Source organism: Schistocerca gregaria, chromosome 1, assembly GCF_023897955.1.
Source record: "Schistocerca gregaria isolate iqSchGreg1 chromosome 1, iqSchGreg1.2, whole genome shotgun sequence".
Lineage (NCBI taxonomy): Eukaryota > Metazoa > Arthropoda > Insecta > Orthoptera > Acrididae > Schistocerca > Schistocerca gregaria.
In genome coordinates, this window is record NC_064920.1 from 351766915 (window position 1) to 351789499 (window position 22585).

The 22585-nt window shown below is 45.1% G+C and overlaps 1 protein-coding gene across 4 annotated transcripts in view; it reads left to right on the forward strand.

Annotated features, from left to right (window-relative positions):
- LOC126345346 (uncharacterized) overlaps positions 1-22585 on the forward strand; it is a 997319-nt gene that overhangs the window by 623077 nt on the left and 351657 nt on the right. For all 4 annotated transcript variants that reach the window (XM_050002094.1, XM_050002095.1, XM_050002096.1 and 1 more), the window contains one exon: positions 16936-17187. In XM_050002094.1, coding sequence (XP_049858051.1) covers positions 17032-17187 — 156 coding nt within the window. In that variant the 5' untranslated portion in view covers positions 16936-17031. The remainder of the gene's footprint in view (positions 1-16935; positions 17188-22585) is intronic.

Here is a 22585-nt window from a genome sequence, read left to right on the forward strand (position 1 = left end):
CTTCAAGCTTTGATCTCCCTCCATCATTTTCGTCCTCCACAGTTCTCTCCATTACATCCTTGATGCCTCAGGGCATGTTCCATCAACCGATGTTTCCTTCAGTCAGTCTGTGCCACAAAATTCTTCTTTTCCCACTTAGCTTAACTGTCTCCTCACTAGTTATCCGGTATACCTATCTTATTTTCCAGAACCTGCTGTAGCATCACTTTTTAAAAGCTCCAATTTCTTCTTATCTAAAGTTTTTATAGCCCGCGATTCATATATGTACAGGCTACAGTCCAGACAAATAGATTAAGAAAATATTTTCTATCACACAAAATTGTATTCGATGTTAACAAATTTCTCTTTGCCAGAAAAACCGTTTTGCGTTTTCTGACAGTCTCATTTTTAGACATCTCTATGCCTTTTTGCCTGATTCATTTGCAACGTTTTTACGTTTTCTCGTTTTGTGAGTTACATTCAATACCTTGTGAGTTACAGAATGATTTGTATTGGTTTTGTCTCTTTTGTTATTTGTTCCGCCGCTACGCTCAATATTTCATTTCTCAGAGATACCAATTCGTCTTCTATTTTTTCCTTTACCCATACTGCAGTCAGTCGTTGCCTAAAGCTCCCTTTGAAACTCTCATAATCTGTGTTTCCTTCAACTTATCCAGATCCCCTCTCGTTACCTTCCTACCCTTGTGCAATTTCTTCACTTTTGGTCTGCAGTTAACAACCAGCAAATTATGATCAGAGTCCACATCTGTACCTGGAAATGTTTTGCAATTTAAAAACTGGCTGATAAACCTCTTTCTTACCTTTATGTATAATAATCTATTTGAAACATTCCGGTGTTTCCAAATCTCTTCCTAGTATACAAGCTTCTTTCATGATTTGCAAACCAGATGTTAGAAATGATTAGATTGCGTTCGTTGCGAAAATCTACAAGTGAAATAAAAGTAACAAAAGCGAAAATCTATTCCACAACAATAAAACTACTGTAACAGGGTGTCCACGTGGTGCTTTAGCAGAGAGCCTGACGCACAAATTTCTGAAAGTTCACATTCTAAAAAGAGACTAATTTCACTATCGCCGGTCTCTGTAAGTCAACAGACGAGATCCGTCTGTACGCTTTTGTGCTGTACGTTTCCCTTCACGTAACCACTTGGCTATCACATCGGCAACAGTGGATCTAGGAATGTTTAGGAGTGTGGAAATCTCATGTACTTACGTATGACACAAGTGACACCCAATCACCTGACCACGTTCGAAGTCCGTGAGTTCCGCAGAGCGCACCATTTTTGCTCTCACACGATGTCTAATGACTACTGAGGTCGCTGATATGGAGTATCTGCCAGTACGCGGCAGCACAATGCATCTGATATGAAAAACGTATGTTTGTGAGGATGTCCGCATACTTTTGAGAAAAAAAAAATGTTCAAATGTGTGTGAAATCTTATGGGACATAACTGCTAAGGTCATCAGTCCCTAAGCTTACAGGCTACTTAACCTAAATTAACGTAAGGACAAACACACACACCCATGCCCGAGGGAGGACTCGAACCTCCGCCGGAACCATCCGCACAGTCTATGACTGCAGCGCCTTAGACCGTTCGGCCATACTTTTGATTACGTCCTCGAAGACAAATGGAGCAAATGCCTCTGAGCACTATGGGACTTAACATCTGAGGTCATCAGTCCCCTAGACTTCGAATAATTAGACCAAACTAACCTAAGCACATCACACACATGCAAGCCCGAGGGAGATTTCGAACCTGCGACCGTAGCAGCAGCGCGATCCGGACTGAAGCGCCTAGAACCGCTCGGTCACAGCGGCCGGCCCTCGAAGACATTCTGCTGCCGCAACACTACTGCCCACTTGGTCCTTTGACGAGGTAACCGGTGTTTCATAATGTGGCCCTTAGATACATCCAGAACTTCAGAAACCCCGCAGGAAAATATCGTCTGGGGATAGGTCAGCCAAACGACTGGGCCACCGCGACCAGTCCAGTGGCCGGGAAAGGTTGCCTGCAGATGGGCCCTCACTTCTCTGCAGAAACGAGAGGGAGCTTCGTCGTGCCAAAATCGAATACGGTGATTAATAGGCATGGGAACATCATTCAGCATGTCGGGTAGAAACTCGCAGGAATACGAGATTCGTGTTATCATCAAGTCAGTCCGGGAGAATGGACGGCCCAATTAAACGCAACGCCCTCTCTTGGCTTTCGCGACCCCCGGTTCATATGTGATTACTGATCCTTGTTGTATGCTCGATGTGCAATATCAGTTTGTAAACTTTTTTTTAATTAGCCTGTACAGATAAAGCAGGTGTTGACAGATGCGAAAATTACCGAACTATCGGTTTAATAAGTCACGGCTGCAAAATACTAACACGAATTCATTACAGACGAATGGAAAAAACTAGTAGAACGCGACCTCGGGGAAGATCAGTTTGGATTCTGTAGAAATATTGGAACACGTGAGGCAAGACTGACGCTACGAATTATCGTAGAAGCTAGATTAAGAAGAGGCAAACCTACGTTTCTATCATTTGTAGACTTAGAAAAAGGTTTTGACAATGTTGACTGGAATACTCTCTTTCAAATTCTGAAGGTGGCAGGGGTAAAATATAGGGAGCGAAAGGCTATTTACAATTTGTATAGAAACCAAATGCCAGTTATAAGAGTCGAGGGGTATGAAAGGGAAGCAATGGTTGGGAAGGGAGTGAGACGGGGTTGTATCCTATCCCAGATGTTATTCAATCTGTATATTGAGCAAGCAATGAAGGAAACAAAAGAAAAGTTCGGAGCAGGTATTAAAATCCATGGAGAAGAAATAAAAACTTTGAGGTTCGCTGATGACATTGTAATTCTGTCAGAGACAGCAAGGGACTTGCAAGAGCAATTGAACCGAATGGACAGTGTCTTGAAACTAGGATATAAGATGAACATCAACAAAAGCAAAACGAGGATAATGGAATGTAGTCGAATGAAGTCGGGTGATGCTGAGGGAATTAGATTAGGAAATGAGACACTTAAAGCAGTAAAGGAGTTTCGCTAGTTGGGGAGCAAATTAACTGATGATGGTCGAAGTAGAGAGGATATAAAATGTAGACTGACAATGGCAAGGAAAGCGTTTCTGAAGAAGAGAAACTTGTTAACATCGAGTATAGATTTAAATGTCATGAAGTCATTTCTGAAAGTGTTTGTATGGAGTGTAGCCATGTACGCAAGCAAAACATGGACGATAAATAGTTTGGATAAGAAGAGAATAGAAGCTTTCGAAATGTGGTGCTAAAGAAGAATGCTGAAGATTAGATGGATAGATCACATAACTAATGAGGAAGTATTGAATAGGATTGGGGAGAAGAGACGTTTGTGGCACAACTTCACTAGAAGAAGGGATCGGTTGGTAGGAAATGTTCTGAGGCATCAAGGGATCACTAGTTTAGTATTGGAGGGCAGCGTGAAGGGTAAAAATCGTAGAGGGAGACCAAGAGGTGAATACACTAAGCAGATTCAGAAGAATGTAGGTTGCAGTAGCTAGTGGGATATGAAGAACCTTGCACAGGGTAGAGTAGCATGGAAAGCTGCATCGAACCAGTCTCAGGACTGAAGACCAGAACAACAACACAGATGGACCGCTGAGCCTTGCGTAATTAACGCCAGAATCAGGTATCCACAGCTGGCTCGACGTCACGTAGCACACGCCACCCTCCGCACATTGCTGGACAGTGAGGCGTGAGGGCACGTGCCGGAATGCTGTCTCGATTGGATCCCACTGGCGTGCACGCACGCACTCGCGAGCGGCGGTTATTTCCGACGGTGGCCGCACGCGCTGCGCTGCGGTCCGAGCCGCCGGGCGGACACAATATACTGAGAGTCGTAAAGCCAGCCACTGCCGCTGCCGCCGCCAAGGCCGCGCGCACGTCAAGCCGTCTGCAGAGACACAGCCGGCCAGCCAGTCCGCTGCAAAAGGAGCCTCGAACAATGAGCGGGCTTTTTCTCAGCCACGTCCGGCGCTAGACGCTGGCGGGGGCCGCTCCGGAAAGGCAAAGCGCCGACGCGTCCAGTCCGCAATCCGTACCACCCGCCAGCCCTGCTACTATTCCTTGTTAGTACGGGATACGCGGTCTGGTACAATGTAGCGATGTTAGATGTCGCTTACCGCCTGCACTCCAGCTAAGGCGGCGACTCACACGTCTCGTAAATGCGACCGCGATGTGTGCAGAACAAAAATCTCGCACTCGGCTCACTGCAAGTAAACACGAGGAAACAGGTTCCTATGCACAGGATACTGCTCAAGGATCACTTGCTACCGCGCATTTAAGTTTCGACCGTACAGTTCGAGAGAACCAGCCATGCTATCCTCTTTACCTTCCAATTATATCGACCAGTTGTAGAATTTTGGAACACTTATTATGTTCGAGTATAATGACTTTTCTGGAAACTAGAAATCTACTCTGTAGGAATCAGCATGGATTTCGAAAAAGACGGTCGTGTGAAACCCAGCTCGCGCTTTTCGTCCACGAGACTCAGAGGGCCATAGACACGGGTTCACAGGTAGATGCCGGGCTTCTTGACTTCCAAAAGGCGTTCGATACAGTTCCCCACAGTCGTTTAATGAACAAAGTAAGAGCATATGGCCTATCAGACCAATTGTGTGATTGGATTAAAGAGTTCCTTGATAAAAGAACGCAGCATGTCATTCTCAGTGGAGAGAAGTCTTCTGAAGTAAGAGTGATTTCAGGTGTGCCGCAGGGGAGTGTCGTAGGACCGTTGCTATTCACAATATAAATAAATGACCTTGTGGATGACATCGGAAGTTCACTGAGGCTTTTTGCGGATGATACTGTGGTATATCGAGAGGTTGTAACAATGGAAAATTGTACTGAAATGCAGGAAGATCTGCAGCGAATTGACGCATGGTGCAGGGAATGGCAATTGAACCTCAGTGTAGACAAGTGTAATGTGCTGCGAATACATAGAAAGAAAGATCCGATACCATTTAGCTACAATAACATCTATGGTCATGAGTCCCCTAGAACTTAGAACTACTTAAACCTAACTAACCTAAGGACATCACACAACACCCAGCCATCACGAGGCAGAGAAAATCCCTGACCCCGCCGGGAATCGAACCCGGGAACCAGGGCGTGGGAAGCGAGAACGCTACCGCACGACCACGAGATGCGGGCCAACTGGAAGCAGTTAATTCCATAAATTATCTGGGAGTAGGCATTAGGAGTGATTTAAAATGGAATGATCATATAAAGTTGATCGTCGGTAAAGCAGATGCCAGACTGAGATTCATTGGAAGAATCCTAAGGAAATGCAATCCGAAAACAAAGGACGTAGGTTACAGTACCCTTGTTCGCCCACTGCATGAATACTGGTCAGCAGTGTGGGATCCGTACCAGATACGGTTGATAGAAGAGATAGAGAAGATCCAACGGAGAGCAGCGCGCTTCGTTACAGGAGCATTTAGTAACCGCGAAAGCGTTACGGAGATGACAGATAAACTCCATTGGAAGACTCTGCAAGAGAGACGTTCAGTAGCTCGGTACGGGCTTTTGTTGAAGTTTCGAGAGCATACCTTCACCGAAGAGTCAAGCAATATATTGCTCCCCCCTACGTATATCTCGCGAAGAGACCATGAGGATAAAATCAGAGAGATTAGAGCCCACACAGAGGCATACCGACAATCCTTCTCTCCACTAACAATACGAGACTGGAATAGAAGGAAAAACCGATAGAGGTACTCAAGGTACCCTCCGCCACACGCCATAAGGTGGCTTGCGGAGTATGGATATAGATGTAGATTATTTCCACTCAGAGTAAAACAATAAGAAATGTACAAGATTCTTCTGAAAAGTGCTGTGAATGGTCTTAGAAAATAAAGGAAACAAGAGGTAACAAATTACCTTGACTGGTCTTCGAAGTAATCACCATTAACTACAACACACTCTGACATAGGCTGTAAAGCTGTTCGAAACTGCCAACAACCCTAATTACCCTCCGTTTCCAGTTGAAGCGCCCACGCGCTGATGCACCTGCTAACCGTAACTCAGCACAGCTGCGCCTGCAGGAAACCCAGAACATGTACTCTCTGTGACAGTAAGTCCCCTCGCAGCTTCTCAGTACTCAACAGCGTCCGGGTAATACTGGACGTGTTGACCCGTACAGTTAAACAAAGTAGCACTAGGTGCCTTTACGAGTGCCAGAAGTCAGTCATTGTCCACTCTATAATGTGCCTTCTCGTTTTGGGAGCAAACAGTAAATTTAACGCTAGAAGCGAAACAAATTTTTGTTACAAGGGTAGAAAGATGGGTGGCAACTCAAGGGTGTTAACTGCAAGTGATTTTAAACTAAAGAGGAAGCAATAGAAACGACCTGACTTGACCGAAGCTACAAATCGTTTATGAAAGTAAGAATGTCACGTGAGTAGAAGTTCCAAGTAATTTTAAAACCCTGGAAGAAAACAGTGCGAGCCAAAGCAAATACAAGATGTTTCAAAAGATTCATCCGCTTTCACGACACCGTATCTTCTATATGAATGAAGAAAGAAATGTACGGTGAAATATAGCTCACTCATCGGAAAAACATGTCTTTTGTTTTTCGCCAGTTGCAAGTTTCCAGTTCACGATATTGTCGTAGGGATCTATTTGATGCAGCTAGCTCGCTTACTCGCTCATTGTTCATTACGTAATGCGCGCCGAGTCGAGATGGCGATAAAACGTGACGTGTTTAGGAAGCCTGATCTCCTCTTCCAGCAGCTTTGGATGACACGTGGTCTCGCATTGCAACAACAGTGAATCGAGTAACTCGAGGCATGCTCGCAAAAGTTTAGAACGATTTTTACTATCGCCTCGGTGACTGTAGTGCGGCCGGAGCAGAGTATATTGAATATTTGTGAATTATAAATGAAGAACTTAATGTTAAACGTGATTAAGAAAGTTACAGCTAAATTCAAAGTGCACGCATACATGTGAAAGATGTACCCTAGAAAAGTCGTATAACTATTTTGAAAATACACAATTTGCAACATAGCATAAAAAGCATCCCGAGTTTTTATTATCGTTCATGTAAAAGGCCCAGTCTTGTGAAATCTGAGGAATCTCTTTGAAACACCCTGTATTACTGAACGTTGTACCAACGCATATGAAATGAGAAATCATGAACGTTGGATACACACAGTGGAAGAGTCCGTCGCATGCTGTCGGTCGACCAACAGTTGGTGTGTTATGAATAGTTTCCTTTTCGTCTCGAGAGTGATTCGAAAAGTTGTAATCACATTCTCTGCTCGCGGTTTCTGTTCCTGACCAAACAACAAAACTTAAATTACTTGGTCCTTGTGTCTGAGATAAAATAAAGTCCACAAGAAAATGAACTATGTAGAAGGAACTGTCACTTGAAATTTCAGAAGTTCAGTATCCATCGCAAGGTGCAATCAGTGATACTTGATAGTAACTTGAACACGTTCACAATGTTCTACGTGGAACAGGGCAGCAGAGACAAGGCACAAGAGACGAACTTGCCATCATAAAAGGATACGGGGAGTGTTGTCTTGGAAGCACAGAAGTAGAAACAGCAGAATTCACTGGTGTGCAGAGTTCTGTGACTTCTGAAGTCGACTATTCATTGGATTTCACATGAGTAATAAATCCATCAGGACCTTTCAAACCCTGTAAAGCTGCCCTAATCAACTGTTGGTGATGTGACTGTGAAGAGGAAACAAGAAGGAATAACACGGCTAGGCCAGGACCAGCCAGACCTCACGTACTGACGGAGATGGATCGTCGAGAATTGCGAATGATGGTTGTAAAAAATCAACTGAAATCAGCGGAAGAAATCACTCTTCAGTTCCAAAGTACTGCCAGCAGTCTAGCTAGCACGATGACCGTGCGTAGGTAGTTAAAGAGACTGGGGTACAGTGGTCGGCAACCTCCTCATAGGCCACACATTTCTGTACTCAATGCTAAGCAACACTTGAGCTGGTGTACAATGGACGCCAATGGATCGTTGATGGTTGCAAACGAGTGATTTGGTGCGGTGAGTGGCGCTACACGCTGTGGAAATGCGGTGGAAGGGTTTGGAGCAGGCGAATACCTGGAAAACATTACATGCCACTATCTATAGTGCAAACAGTAAAGTACGGAGTGAATAGGTATATGTGTTTGGGGAATGATGGAAACTGATTAATAATTTCTTGAATTATTGGAAAAATTGATTGGAAAGAATAGTTTAAAGAAATTTGGGGGTAATTTAGGAATCTGTCCACAAACTGGGTGAACTTCAACTAATACCAATATTAACAGACCTTTAATATTAATACATTCGAGGTTAATATTCATAATTTGCGTTACGTACAGCTTCACATTAATTACATTGTTTTTAGTCGTGAATGTGGCAATGTAGATGCAGGATAGCTTTTCCGGATATCGTGTAAATTCTTCTTTTCTGCTCCGAACCTCTTGATGCAGGATCTCGGCGGCGAGTGAGGTGACGAACAGATAGGAGTGGACGTCTTAAATGGGCGAATTAATTTTGCTTTTCTTATAACTTTTTATAACACTTTTAATGTACGATTGAAGCACACATTTTAACAATGCTTGTACGACTGATCCAAGCTGCCACTTGTCGGAACAAAGGGGTGAAGACACAGGAATTAATAAATTGAAGAGCATATTTCTTATTTTGTTTCCTACAGATATTTAGCGATGTATCAAAACATCAGCCTTGCCACAAAACAAGTCGTTAGTTTATCTTTGTGGGTGCCTATAACCCATTCAGTTTACTTATAGCTTACATATAAGAAAAGAAAAGAACGAAAAAATAATATGATTCAATACAAGAGAAGATATCGTTACAGCGTGGGGGTATTTTTCTTGGTTTGAATGTGGTCTCCTCATTGCGAACAGGAAAGCGCTAAATGCTAAAGGATATAATCACGTTTTGCGTTATTGTATACTGAGTACACCAGAGCAATACTTTGAAGACGATAACTGTTTCAGCATGACAGTGCCTCCTATCATAACGCAGCATGTGTGAGGTAATGGTTTGTGGACAATAACATTCCTGAAACTGATTGGCCTGCTCAAAGCCCCGACGTGAACTTAATGGAACTCCTGTGAGATCGTCCAACATGATTACCTACTGCAGTTTTAGCTCTTGAGGAATAATGGGCTGCCATTTCTCTACAGGCATTGAGACACCTAAGTGAAAGTGTCCTCAGCAGAGTTCAAGACGTTCTAAAGGTGAAGGGTGGGCACACCCCATATTAATGTCCACTAATAGATGTCAAGATACTTTTGATCAAATAGCGTATTTCACGTGCTTCACCCACGGGACTGCTATGCCTTGGTCTTCGACAGCTCGGGGGCGTTTAGGACAGGCCGCCGAGCGGGGATGGAAGCCAGTGTCGTTTGCAGGAGAGTCGATTTGTGGCGGCTCAGACGATGAACTGATCGAGGCACTGTTGTAGAGTGGCACTGCAGCATACACTGTATTTGGATCGTACTTTTCTCTGGGCAGCGGTCTCGTCCGCATATAAACCGACTGGGCGTATCACTGGCAAAGATCACTCAAAAACGGTTCCCAGTGAAGTTGTTTGTGAGATTGCGGCGCGGACACAGCGACTAGTCCATCCTCCCGATCCGTGAATTAAGTTCCGCTTGATCTAGAGGCGGTTATGTCGCGATTTTCCTATTCCTCAGGCAGCTGACTACAGTGGCCGGCAGTCAGGTGGCCTAGTTACCTCCGCTTGTGGCGGAGTCGTTACACCAGCGGTGTCCATCATATCCGCCACAGAACGTCTTCGCCCATCGAAGGCCAAGATACACTACTGGCCATTAAAATTGCTACACCAAGAAGAAACGCAGATAATAAACGGGTATTCATTGCACAAATATATTATACTAGAACTGACATGTGATTACATTTTCACACAATTTGGGTGCATAGATCCTGAGAAATCAGTACCCAGAACAACCACCTCTGGCCGTAATAAGGGCCTTGATACGCCTAGGCATTGAGTCAAATAGAACTTGGGTGGCGTGTACAGGTACAGCTGCCCAAGCAGCTTGAACACGATACCACAGTTCATCAAGGGTAGTGACTGGCGTATTGCGACGAGCCAGTTGGTCGGCCACCATTGACCGGACGTTTTCAATTGGTGAGAGATCTTGAGAATGTGCTGGCCAGGGCAGCAGTCGAACATTTTCTGTATCCGGAAAGGCCGGTACAGGACCTGCAACATTCGGTCGTGCACTATCCTGCTGAAATGTAGGGTTTCGCAGGGATCTAATGAAGGGTAGAGCCACGGATCGTGTGGCTGCACGATCCGTTGCAGCCATGCGGATAAGATACCTGTCATCTCGACTGCTAGTGATACGAGGCCTTTGGGATCCAGTACGGCGTTCCGTATTACCCTCCTGAACCCACCGATTCCATATTCTGCTAACAGTCATTGGATCTCGACCAACGTGAGCAGCAATGTCGCGATACGATAAACCGCAATCGCGTTAGGCTACAATCCGACCTTTATCAAAGTCGGAAACATGATGGTACCCATCTCTCCTCCTTACACGAGGCATCACAACAACGTTTCACGAGGAAACGCCGTTCAACTGCTATTTGTTTATGAGAAATCGGTTGCAAACTTATCTCATGTCAGCACGTTGTGGGTGTCGCCACCGGCGCCAACGTTGTGCGAATGCTCTGAGAAGCTAATCATTTGCATATCACAGCATCTTCTTCCTGTCGATTAAATTTCGCGTCTGTAGCACGTCATCTTCGTGGTGTAGCAATTTTAATGGCCAGTAGTGTATTAGAGTTCACCAAGTTTGTCACACCGACTGACTGATAAGCCGAAGTAAACGCGGATTGAAACCGTTGGAGGTTTCATTTCCGTGGGTGTGAGACCATCTGCTTCCATTTCGATTCGCAGTGAGATATGCAACCATCACGGTCACAGGCTGCTGCTGTCAAGATGGGAAGAGCAGCAGCGCGTTTTGCCACGGTTTTGTTTTGTAAGCGCAATAGCATTATAGAGATGCTCATAGAACATTTTTTTTCTTTTCCTTTATTGAATTTCGATTGCTGGCAGCAGCTTAGTACGCTGCTCTGCAGCCTACAGACTTTTTTAAAGAAGATAATAAACAATAAAAGCAGGCGATAAAACAGTAACTGAAATTGTAAAACGGCGGAAACTTGAGGAAAATTGAAACACAAAATAAAGGGTTGGCAATGGTAATAAAATATACAGGAAGCAGACAGGTTACATAGTAGACAGACAATTAAAAAACATGGCGACAGTCTGCTTTCTGTTCGCAAGAAATATAAAAATCGCACCCAGCGACGGTATGATGTCCGTTAGCTTCGGAAAAGACACACAACACTGAACACTCACTGTAAACACTGCACTAACATGTCGGCACATAGATGACACACCATAGCCAAGGTCAGATGGGGAGGGGGGGGGGGGGGGGAACCTGGACAGAGCCGGCCGGTGTGGCCGTGCGGTTCTAGTCGCTTCAGTCTGGAACCGCGTGACCGCTACGGTCGCAGGTTCGAATCCTGCCTCGGGCATGGATGTGTGTGATGTCCTTAGGTTAGTTAGGTTTAAGTAGTTGTAAGTTCTAGGGGACTGATGACCACAGATGTTAAGTCCCATAGTGCTCAGAGCCATTCGAACCATTCGAACCGGACAGATGAGATGGAAAACCAGGAGGGAGGAGAGGAAAAACGAAAGGGGGGAACCGAAGGAGGTAGAGGACTCATAAAGGGTGGGGGGGGGGTGCAGGGAAGGGGAATGGGAAAAGGCAAAGGAGGGAAATGCAAAAGGGCTCGGGGGAGAGAAGGGGGGCAGAGACAGGGTGGGGAAAAAATTGGATGGAAGGGGGAGAGGGAGCTCAGGGAAATGACAGAGGAAATGAGGGGGTGGTGAGGATTAGAGTTGATAAGAGGGATAAATGGAGGGAGAGAGAGAGCATCATCTGGGAGGGGGAGTTGATGGAAGCCACCTTGGGAAAGGAGATGAAGGGTGTAGAGATGGAGGGCAGGCGGGACACAACAGTGAAGGTGTGGCAGGGGGCGGGGAACGGAGACGAGAGGAGCAATCAGGGGGTGAGCCGGCGGGAGGTGTAGAGGATGCTGATATTTTCGAGGAATAGGTGCAGATGGGGGAAAAGAATGAGATCATAGAGGAACCGCGTGGGGGATGGGAGGCGTATACGGAAGGCAAGGCGGAGTGCATGACGCTCGAGGATCTGGAGGGACTTATAGAATGTCCGGGGGGGGGGGGGGGGGGCGCAGATATCCAGGCGAGACTGGCATAACAGAGGCTTATCGAACAACAGAGGTGTTGTTCATCACAGAAAGTTTTCCGCAATAATTCCGAGGGCGTAATTTCCGGAAACATTCGGGCACACGTAGCGTGCTAAAGGATTCCCCGTCACAACCCGGAAGGTAGCCTGCGGAATGTACGTGGACGCGTTGACCCCGCGGCGTGTTTGTTGTTGCACACGGAGCCGTGCGGAGTCGCCGGTCAGTGCTCCTGGCAGCTGGCAGACCGCAGGCGGCGCCTGCAGCGCGTGACGCATGCGCCGCCACTGGCCGCTGATTCGCAGGCTGTCGCCTCGCCTCGCCGCGCCGCGCGCCGCTGTCTGGAATTAATCGCCTCCCGCCGTCCGTGTCCACCGCTGCTGACCCGCACACACGGCGGAACGGCCTGTCAGACAAGCCTTTTGTTCGTAAACGTGGGCAGCTTCACCGAGCCATTGGGAGATCATCCTGGGTATCGAAGAAGAATAACTGACGATAAGAATTCCTGTTTCATCATGTGTTTCATGTGGCAACGCCGGTTCCCGTGAGATCACCGAAGTTAAGCGCTGTCGGGCGTGGTCGGCACTTGGATGGGTGACCATCCAGGCCTCCATGCACTGTTGCTATTTTTCAGGGTGCACTCAGCCTCGTGATGCCAATTGAGTAGCTACTCGACCGAATAGCAGCGGCTTCGGTCAAGAATACCATCTTACGACCGGGAGAGCGGTGTGCTGACCCCACGCCCCTCCTATCCGCATCCCCCACCGAGGATGACACGGCGGTCGGATGGTCCAGGTAGGCCACTCATGGCCTGAAGATGGAGTGCTTTTATGTGTTTTATGTGACACCGCGTGTCGACCAAAGACGCTGGTTTCGTAATTTTTCACGATGATAATCTTCGAAGGAGTATTCTCGGTTTCACTGTCGAGTCAAATTTGGGTGAAAACAGAAGATTCCCATTACACACTCCGTCATTATCCTCAAAGCTGATCGTAGCATCCAATGTATTATTGGGCCAACAAGCTTTATTTAAACATACTAATCCTTGTCGATCATACCCTCAGAAGAAAGCAAAGAGTTACGTCTCGTGACAAAAATATTGTCTCATAAAGAGTGCTGCTGGAATTCTGTCGTCAAGGAACGCACTGACATCATAGGTAACGAGAGTTACGCCGAGTTCTTTAGCTTTCCAACGAGATCTGTGATGCTGCTAACTTTCTTCCACAGCAGACATTTTCTTCATCTATCGCAGAAAAAAGAAATTCATTGACGACATCGTGACATATAGAGCGGCTCTAGGCGCTTCAGACTGAAACCGCGTGACCGTTACGGTCGCAGGTTCGATTCCTGCCTCGGGCATGGATGCATTTGATGTCCTTAGGTTACTTAGGTTTAAGTAGTTCTAAGACTAGGGGACTGATGACCGCAGATGTTAAGTCCCGTAGTGCTCAGAGCCATTTGAACCATTTGAACATGTTAGAAATGATCATTACAGAATCATTTAAACCATTTTCAGATAGTGAAGAAGGAACACATAATCGAAAGATTGATCTCACAGTTAAACCTGAGAAATGTCATCCAAACGGCGGTTTGGTTTTCATTAATAAAAATGTAGGTCAAAAAAATTTTTATGTGCAAAATAGAGCCAACTAGACAGCCTAGGCCACGTGTGATATTCAGTTCGATGATACTCGATGGTGATAGCCGAATGCAAAGTACAATCAGTATTTCAGTCTCCACAGGATAGGGTTGACAGGTGACAGGGCTATGAAGACGCCACAGCTCTACATAGCAGCATGTGACAGTATGAAGGTGTCAGTAGAAAAGTAATTAACGGTAACCACAAATAATGAACGGTGACACATATAAACGGTAAAGGCATCGTTTAAGCACAGTTACGTATGACTTTATCGGATGCCGCAACGCCTCCCATGATGATACCTAGTTGTACCTAAGCACTAGCCCTAAAAACCTTATTGCTACCGTATGAGGTATGAAAGACGACCTTTGTCGGTATCACGGTGGGAACAAAACCTGGCTCTTAAACTAATCGCAAGGAAGTCACAGGGGGTCATCCTCACATCACAGAGAAAGTAGGTCAGCGGCGATTTGTGTCAGACAGCTCCTCTAACAATTCTTAACGGTATCCAATTACCATAGAGTAAAATATCTTGGCCTAGTCTTGGATGACCACCTAAACTGGCAAGAATAATTTTTTGGAGCATAGAGAGCATTTCTCTCTCACCTACAGGCAATCCAAAAATTTCCATCTGAAATTAAGCAAAAATTGAATCTAGTTTTTAGTGTCGCCACGTCTTCCCTGTTCTGATATAGCTAGTTGAACACGACACACGTACTGCAAACAGACGACTTGAACTATTCATGGCTGCTTGCCTAAGAAATGTGTGTAATGTTCGATAGTTTGATCACATCAGTCCTCCCGATACTCATGCTCTACGTGACACCATATGTGGCGTGATTCTCACACGCTCCCTTTACTTAACTGATTTCTTTCTTACTAGTGTCCCCAATACCTTTACCCACATATCAAATACCTGTCATCTCTCTGCATCTACAATACAAGATCGGATATGTCGAGCTCCCTAGCTATACTTTTCCACACTTTCTCCTCAGTTTAATATACTACTGTGGAACAAACTATCTTGTAACCTGCCTTACCCTAAATCACTCTACATTCAAGAGAAGATTACAGCTTCATATGTTACTATCGGCGTAACTTCCCTCTCGGTATGTCTCAGCTATTTTCTTTCTGCCCAACAGCATTCAGTATCTCTGTCAAGTGCTTTTCTAGTCCTTATCTATTTCTGTTTTCTTTTCCCATCTCAAGTGCCAACCTTGTGACATTATTGTCGCTTTTCCTCTGAATAAGCAGCTTCCTGCCATATTATTTCGTTCTGTAACGCGGTCAAAGATTTCTGTTAGATGTCGTTACTCACATCCAACGTAATGATGAAATTGCTTAACACAGTGTTAATAAGACTGACATTTCGTAAATTCCACATATTCATTATTATATAATGAGTGTTTCAAAGTTTTTGCATCATGCGTCTAGGGATGGTGGATCACAACACTGGAAACAACGTTTGACAGAGAAAAAATGTTTGATGACACCATCTCCCCCCCCCCTCTCCCCCAGTGATACTAGGCATCTCTTATAATTTGTTATGGCCCTGGCAGACAGTAGAGCATAGGCACACTGCAGTGCATCTACGCAGCGTGTGTTGCCTAAATTTCAGCCAACTGCTTCACATGAAAGGGAGTAGGCTGAGTTCCTGGTTTGCTTCTAAAATACCTTTCTTCACTTAAACAAACTAATTCTTAATGTTTTCTACTTGAAAATCGCTCTGTCAATTTACTGGGATACATACTATCCAAAAGCAGTGGACCTCGTTAGTAGACCTCGCTACTTACCTGAAATCCTGTCGTTCTAGGGCCGGAAATTCCAATAAAAAGACGTCTGGTATTGCTGGGAAGCGTAAGTGCACATTTTGTCTTTGATAGAGTCGCCACGACTCAGCAGAACCAGGAGCACCTCCGAAAAGGTCCAACGTCAGGGATGGAAGAGTTCCATGGGCCACGGCCATACAGCCCGGAAGAATTCTCGGCTGCTGAAACATCCGGTCGTGGAAGCCTTCATTATTTAATAGAAGATGTTCCCCATGAATTGATCTGTCACCTGTAGACGTTTGATTTAAAAACTTTGAAACACCATATACCACTATCATCGTTATTGTTACTTTTAGCCGACCGCGGTGGCCAAGCGGTTCTAGGCGCTCCAGTCCGGAACCTCGCTGCTACTACGGTCGCAGGTTCGAATCCTGCCTCGGGCATGGATGTGTTTGATGTCCTGCGGTTTAAGTAGTTGTAAGTGGAAGCGACTGATAACCTCAGATATAGAGTCCAATTGTGCTCAGAGCCATTTTAACCATTTTGTTACTTTTATTATTATGCAGGGTGATCCAGCTGGCCCTACCTCTGGGTTTTATACAACCTATAAGCCTTCACAAACCATATTTTCATATTCTCTTGCTTGCTGCGCATAAACTATTAGTCCGAGAGCAAAACTGAACAGGACCTTTTTGTAAGAAATGTGACATAGTTAAGAGTTTTAGTGGAGCTGGAGACTAGACTTCTCGATTTATTAAAAAAAAAAAAAAACAGCTTTGAAGATCACTTTTGTACGTTTCTCTTGAATAACCCGAAAATTGTGGTCTCCATGAAAAACCTATCCCTGTACAAAATTTAACTTTATTAAATTTCCTACAAAAGGGTCAGTTCATTTTTTCCGTGGGAGTAATAGTTTGCACCTAGCGAGCGAAAGAATATGAATATCTTGCGTGTGGTTTTTGAGGGTGTTGCAGGTTGCGTAAAACCCATAGGTAGGGGCAGCTGACTCATCTTGTATACGCTCATGTACCATACATATTACAGTGTTGACTCACGAAGAATATCTGGTTAGAAGTAAGAGATGCTGTGAATGCCTTAACCTTGGCAGGTGAACAAAATCTTCAAGTAAAGGAATATTATTGCACATAGTATTAGAGAATACTTTGTCCATACAGTTACTGTGTTGAGTGGATGAATATGTACGACGTGTCGTCGCTTACAGGGCGTGGTGTGATGGGCGCAGAGCGGTGACCCGCCCCTGGAGCACGGTCGCAACCAGCAGGCAGCAGGCAGCAGGCAGCAGCAGCACACGGCAGACATGGAGGTGGTGCCCGCGGCGGACGTGCCCCTGGCGCTGCCGTTCGCGCGCTCTAACGTGCAGGAGTGGTCGCACCTGGACCAGCTGACGGGCGTGCTGCAGCAGGGCCGCGTCCAGGCGCAGCACTGGGCCAGCGCCACCAGGGCCTACGGCAAGGTCAGTCTCGCCTCCTGCCTCCTACCAAGTAGTCCGCACACTCACTCCGTAAGTGCTCAAACGGGGCCCTCTCAGAATTGTGTTCAACGCCGTGACGACGTCTTCGACACTGCAACGGAAGTAGCGCGATAGATAACATATCGATGCATCGAAACCTTATCAAAATAACATCGATTTATGTCGGCGATATTGATTCATCCTTTTATCGATATACTTGCAACGACACGACAATGTCAACTGCCCAACATTTTTATTTTACACTACTGGCCATTAAAATTGCTACACCACGAAGATGACGTGCTACAGACGCGAAATTTAACCGGCAGGAAGAAGATGCTGTGATATGCAAATGATTAGCTTCCCAGAACATTCACGCAAGGTTGGCGCCGGTGGCGACACCTACAACGTGCTGACGTGAGGAAAGTTTCCAACCGATTTCTCATAAACAAACAGCAGTTGAACGGCGTTTCCTCGTGAAACGTTGTTGTGATGCCTCGTGTAAGAAGGAGAGATGCGTACCATCACGTTTCCGACTTTGATAAAGGTCGGGTTGTAGCGACTGCGGTTAATCGTATCGCGACATTGCTGCTCGCGTTGGTCGAGATCCAATGACTGTTAGCGGAAAATGAACTCGGTGGGTTCGGTAGGGTAATACGGAACGCCGTGCTGGATCCCAAAGGCCTCGTATCACTAGCAGTCGAGATGACAGGCATCCTATCAGCATGGCTATAACGGATCGTGCAGCCACGTCTCGACTTCCGAGTCAACAGATGGGGACGTTTGCAAGACAACAACCATCTCCACGAACAGTTCGACGACGTTTGGAGCAGCATCGACTGTCAGGTCGGAGACCATGGCTGCGGGTTACCCTTGACGCTGTATCACAGACAGGAGCGCCTGCGGCGATGTACCAACGACGAACCTCGGTGCACGAATGGCAATACGACATTTTTTCGGATGAATCCAGGTTCTGTTTACAGCATCATGATGGTCGCATCCGTGTTTGGCGACGTCGCGGTGAACGCACATTGGAAGCGTGTATTCTTCATCGCCATACTGGCTTATCAACTGGCGTGATGGTATGGGGTGCCATTGGTTACACGTCTCGGTCACCTCTTGTTCACATTGACGGCACTTTGAACAGTGGACGCTATATTTCAGATGTGTTACGACCCGTGGCTCTACCCTTCATTCGATTCCTGCGAAACCCTACATTTCAACAGGATAATGCTCGACCGCATGTTGCAGGTCTTGTACGTGCCTTTCTGGATACAGAAAATATTCGACTGTTGCCCTGGCCAGCACATTCTCAAGATCTCTCACCAATTGAAAACGTCTGGTAAATGGTGCCCGAGCAACTGGCTCGTCACAATACGCCAGTCACTACTCTGGATGAACTGTGGTATCGTGTTGAAGGTGCATGTGCAACTGTACCTGTACACGCCATCCGAGCTCTGTTTGACTCAATGCCCAGGCGTATCAACGCCGTTATTACGGCCAGAGGTGGTTATTCTGGGTACTGATGTCTCAGGATCTATGCACTCAGATTGCGTGAAAATATATTCACATGTCAGTTCTAGTATAATATATTTGTCCAATGCATACCCGTTTATCATCTGCATTTCTTCTTGGTGTAGCAATTTTAATGGTCATCATTGTATATTACATATATTTTTTCGTAATTTTCGGTAAATATTTGAAATTGTTCTTTTGAAAGTGTAGCAGAACATAATTACACTTTTTCTGTGAGAAGGAGTCGTACCAATTTTTGAGCTTTCTTCAACTCAGTATTTCTATCTGACTATGTGAAGCAAGTACAGGTGACACAGAGAAGCAGCCTGTAGCATATGTTTGTGACTGAATGAATGGAATAAAAAGATTTCTGATAAGAAGAAATAGCTCAGCACTTACGTTACAAAACGATTTTAACGCAACTACTGTGCTGTCTCTTCACATCAACATTCTTCAAAAACAGTTGGTGAAAATGATAAAAAAAATCTAAATGGCAAGATTGGTTCTTGCGGTAGGCGGAGTCTTGTGAGGGGACGTGCTGATGTAATCGGCGCTGCCAACAGAAACTGCAACGTTTGACTTCAACAAGCAATTTTGACACTACGACAACTAGGTCGCTGTCGTTGGCAGAAATGAAAAAACAGGGAAGTTGACGTGAAGCTTTCCGCACAGATCGGATATGTGACGAAACCGAACAACTGACCCATCGGTACTGTACTACTTAGATGCAGTTACCATTGTTAAGAAAGCTGTTATCGCCAAGCGTGAACGTGTATCGCTTTCCTTCCAATTCTTGCTCTAAGAGGATAGGCAGCCTGATAGCTTGTTGTTATACAGGATATCTAATAACAAATCAATACTTAAATATAGAACTCTAAAACAGGTAGTATATTTATAATGTGCAGCCGATATTTTTGCAGGCTGATACGTCGATATTATTTCCGTCGCTATACCTATACACCGATACTTTTTTCGATAAATCGAGGTCCGGCAACGATTTTTTTGAAAATATTAATACGTCAGATTAGCGACATTTTTTAAAACATCAATAGTCCTAATCATAAGCCGGCTGGTGAAGGATTGAGGCTTGTTTATGAGTTAGTTTCCTTCGAGCAGATATCACAGTCACACGAAATTTCTGAAATGGCAAATTTCCGCCATGGATTCTAATTATTGTATATTTTCGACTGTTGGCTAATTTTGGCAGCGGCCTACGGCTGACAGTTTCGTGGCTTGTCCTCCTGCACTCAACTGCCGCTCTGAAATGGCATAATAACCCAAAGTGTTCAGTTGACGAAAACAGACAATAGACACTCTACATGGTGAAAATATCGTCATCTGAGGAGTTTCTGTACAAGTAAACCGTACCTGGTAGAACTACTGTGGTCAGTCTCTCTTCCAATCCATGTTACCAAGTTATTTTCTTTGGTTTTTTATGTTAAGTACTGAAAACTCATGAAGTTAAGACCGCATATGAAATCTTTATTTCGATAGATTACTAGTTTCGGCAAAGAATCTCGCCATCTTCAGATCATACAATTTTTTGATTAGTGTTGATGCCATTGCGGCTTCACAAATCGTTAAAATCTTTCTTAAAATGAGAACACATGTACATGACATAAGTAAAAAAAACTTTTCATCCTTTGTGGATTGTGTAATTGAACGACGGCTATAAAATCAAGGCATTACGAAATTATGCAAATACTGATTGTGTCAGTTACTTTGCAACGTTAGTTGCTTGTTTAATCTGCACGAACCCGCTTTGGATTACAATCTGCAACTCACCGATTGTTTTTGAGGAATTCACTTTCCGTATACAGTACCTACGCACAGTATTTGATGCACTACAGGTATACAACCATTAGACGATGTTGTCGAAAATAGGAAGGGAACGCATACATTAATTTCTGTGCGCTTTTCCCTGTAGCAAATGACATTGTTTAGGAGAGAGAGTAAAAGTAATGCAGTAGCTTGAAAGCTCTCACTGCAGGAATCGATGACACCTCGTCTACGTCATCGCTACACACCGAGGAATAAATAATAGGTCCAGAATGAGACTTTCACTCAACAGCGGAGTGTGCGCTGATATGAAACTTCCTGGCAGATTAAAACTGTGTGCCCGACCGAGTCTCGAACTCGGGACCTTCTGCCTTTCGCGGGCAAGTGCTCTACCATTCTGGAATCTTTCAGGAGTGCTAGTTCTGCAGGGTTCGCAGGAGAGCTTCTGTAAAGTTTGGAAGGTAGGAGATGAGATACTGGCAAAAGTAAAGCTGTGAGAACGGGGTGTGGATCGTGGTTGGGTAGCTCAGTTGGCAGAGCACTTGCCCGTGAAAGGCAAAGGTCTCGAGTTCGAGTCTCGGTCCGGCACACAGTTTTAATCTGCTAGGAAGTTTCAAATAATAGGTCAGTTACTTAGTCATAGCACCCTATGAACATTCCACGTATTTGACGAAACAGCAGTTTGTATAATAGCCGTCAAGCGTTTGCGACAAACTCAGGCCGAGATCCCGCGGACAGATCACTGTCTATTTTGGTCCTATGTCAAAGCGGTAGGTGGATCAAAACAAAATGTCCAGACACTCTGTGACCAAAATGGTACTGAAACAGAGGATGACAGACTAAAGGCCGAAATACTAAATGTCTTCTTCCAAAGCTGTTTCACAGAGGAAGACTGCACTGTGCTTCCTTCTATAGATTGTCGCACAGTTGACAAAATGGTAGATATCCAAATAGACGACAGAGGGATAGAGAAACAATTAAAATAGCTCAAAAGAGGAAAGGCCGCTGGTCCTGATGGGATACCAGTTCGATTTTACACAGAGTACGTGAAGGAACTTGCCCCCTTTCTTGCAGCGGTGTACCGTAGGTCTCTAGAAGAGCGAAGCGTTCCAAAGGATTGGAAAAGGGCACAGGTCATCCCCGTTTTCAAGAAGGGACGTCGAACAGATGTGCAGAACTATAGACCTATATCTCTAACGTCGATCAGTTGTAAAATTTTGGAACACGTATTATGTTCGAGTATAATGTCTTTTCTGGAGACTAGAAACCTACTCTGTAGGAATCAGCATGGGTTTCGAAAAAGACGGTCGTGTGAAACCCAGCTCGCGCTATTCGTCCACGAGACTCAGAGGGCCTTAGACACGAGTTCACAGGTAGATGCCGTGTTTCTTGACTTCCGCAAGGCGTTTGACACAGTTCCCCACAGTCGTTTAATAAACAAAGTAAGAGCATACGGACTATCAGATCAATTGTGCGATTGGATTGAGGAGTTCCTAGATAACAGAACGCAGCATGTCATTCTCAATGGAGAGAAGTCTTCCGAAGTAAGAGTGATTTCAGGTGTGCCTCAGGGGAGTGTCATAGGATCGTTGCTATTCACAATATACATAAATGACCTTGTGGATGAAATCGGAAGTTCACTGAGGCTTTTTGCAGATGATGCTGTGGTGTATCGAGAGGTTGCAACAATGGAAAATTGTACTGAAATGCAGGAGGATCTGCAGCGAATTGACGCATGGTGCACGGAATGGCAATTGAATCTCAATGTAGACAAGTGTAATGTGATGCGGATGCATAGAAAGATAGGTCCCTTATCATTTAGCTACAAAATAGCAGGTCAGCAACTGGAAGCAGTTAATTCCATAAATTATCTGGGAGTACGCATTAGGAGTGATTTAAAATGGAATGATCATATAAAGTTGATCGTCGGTAAAGCAGATGCCAGACTGAGATTCATTGGAAGAATCCTAAGGAAATGCAATCCGACAACAAAGGAAGTAGGTTACAGTACGCTTGTTCGCCCACTGCTTGAATACTGCTCAGCAGTGTGGGATCCGCACCAGATAGGGTTGATAGAAGAGATAGAGAAGATCCAACGGAGAGCAGC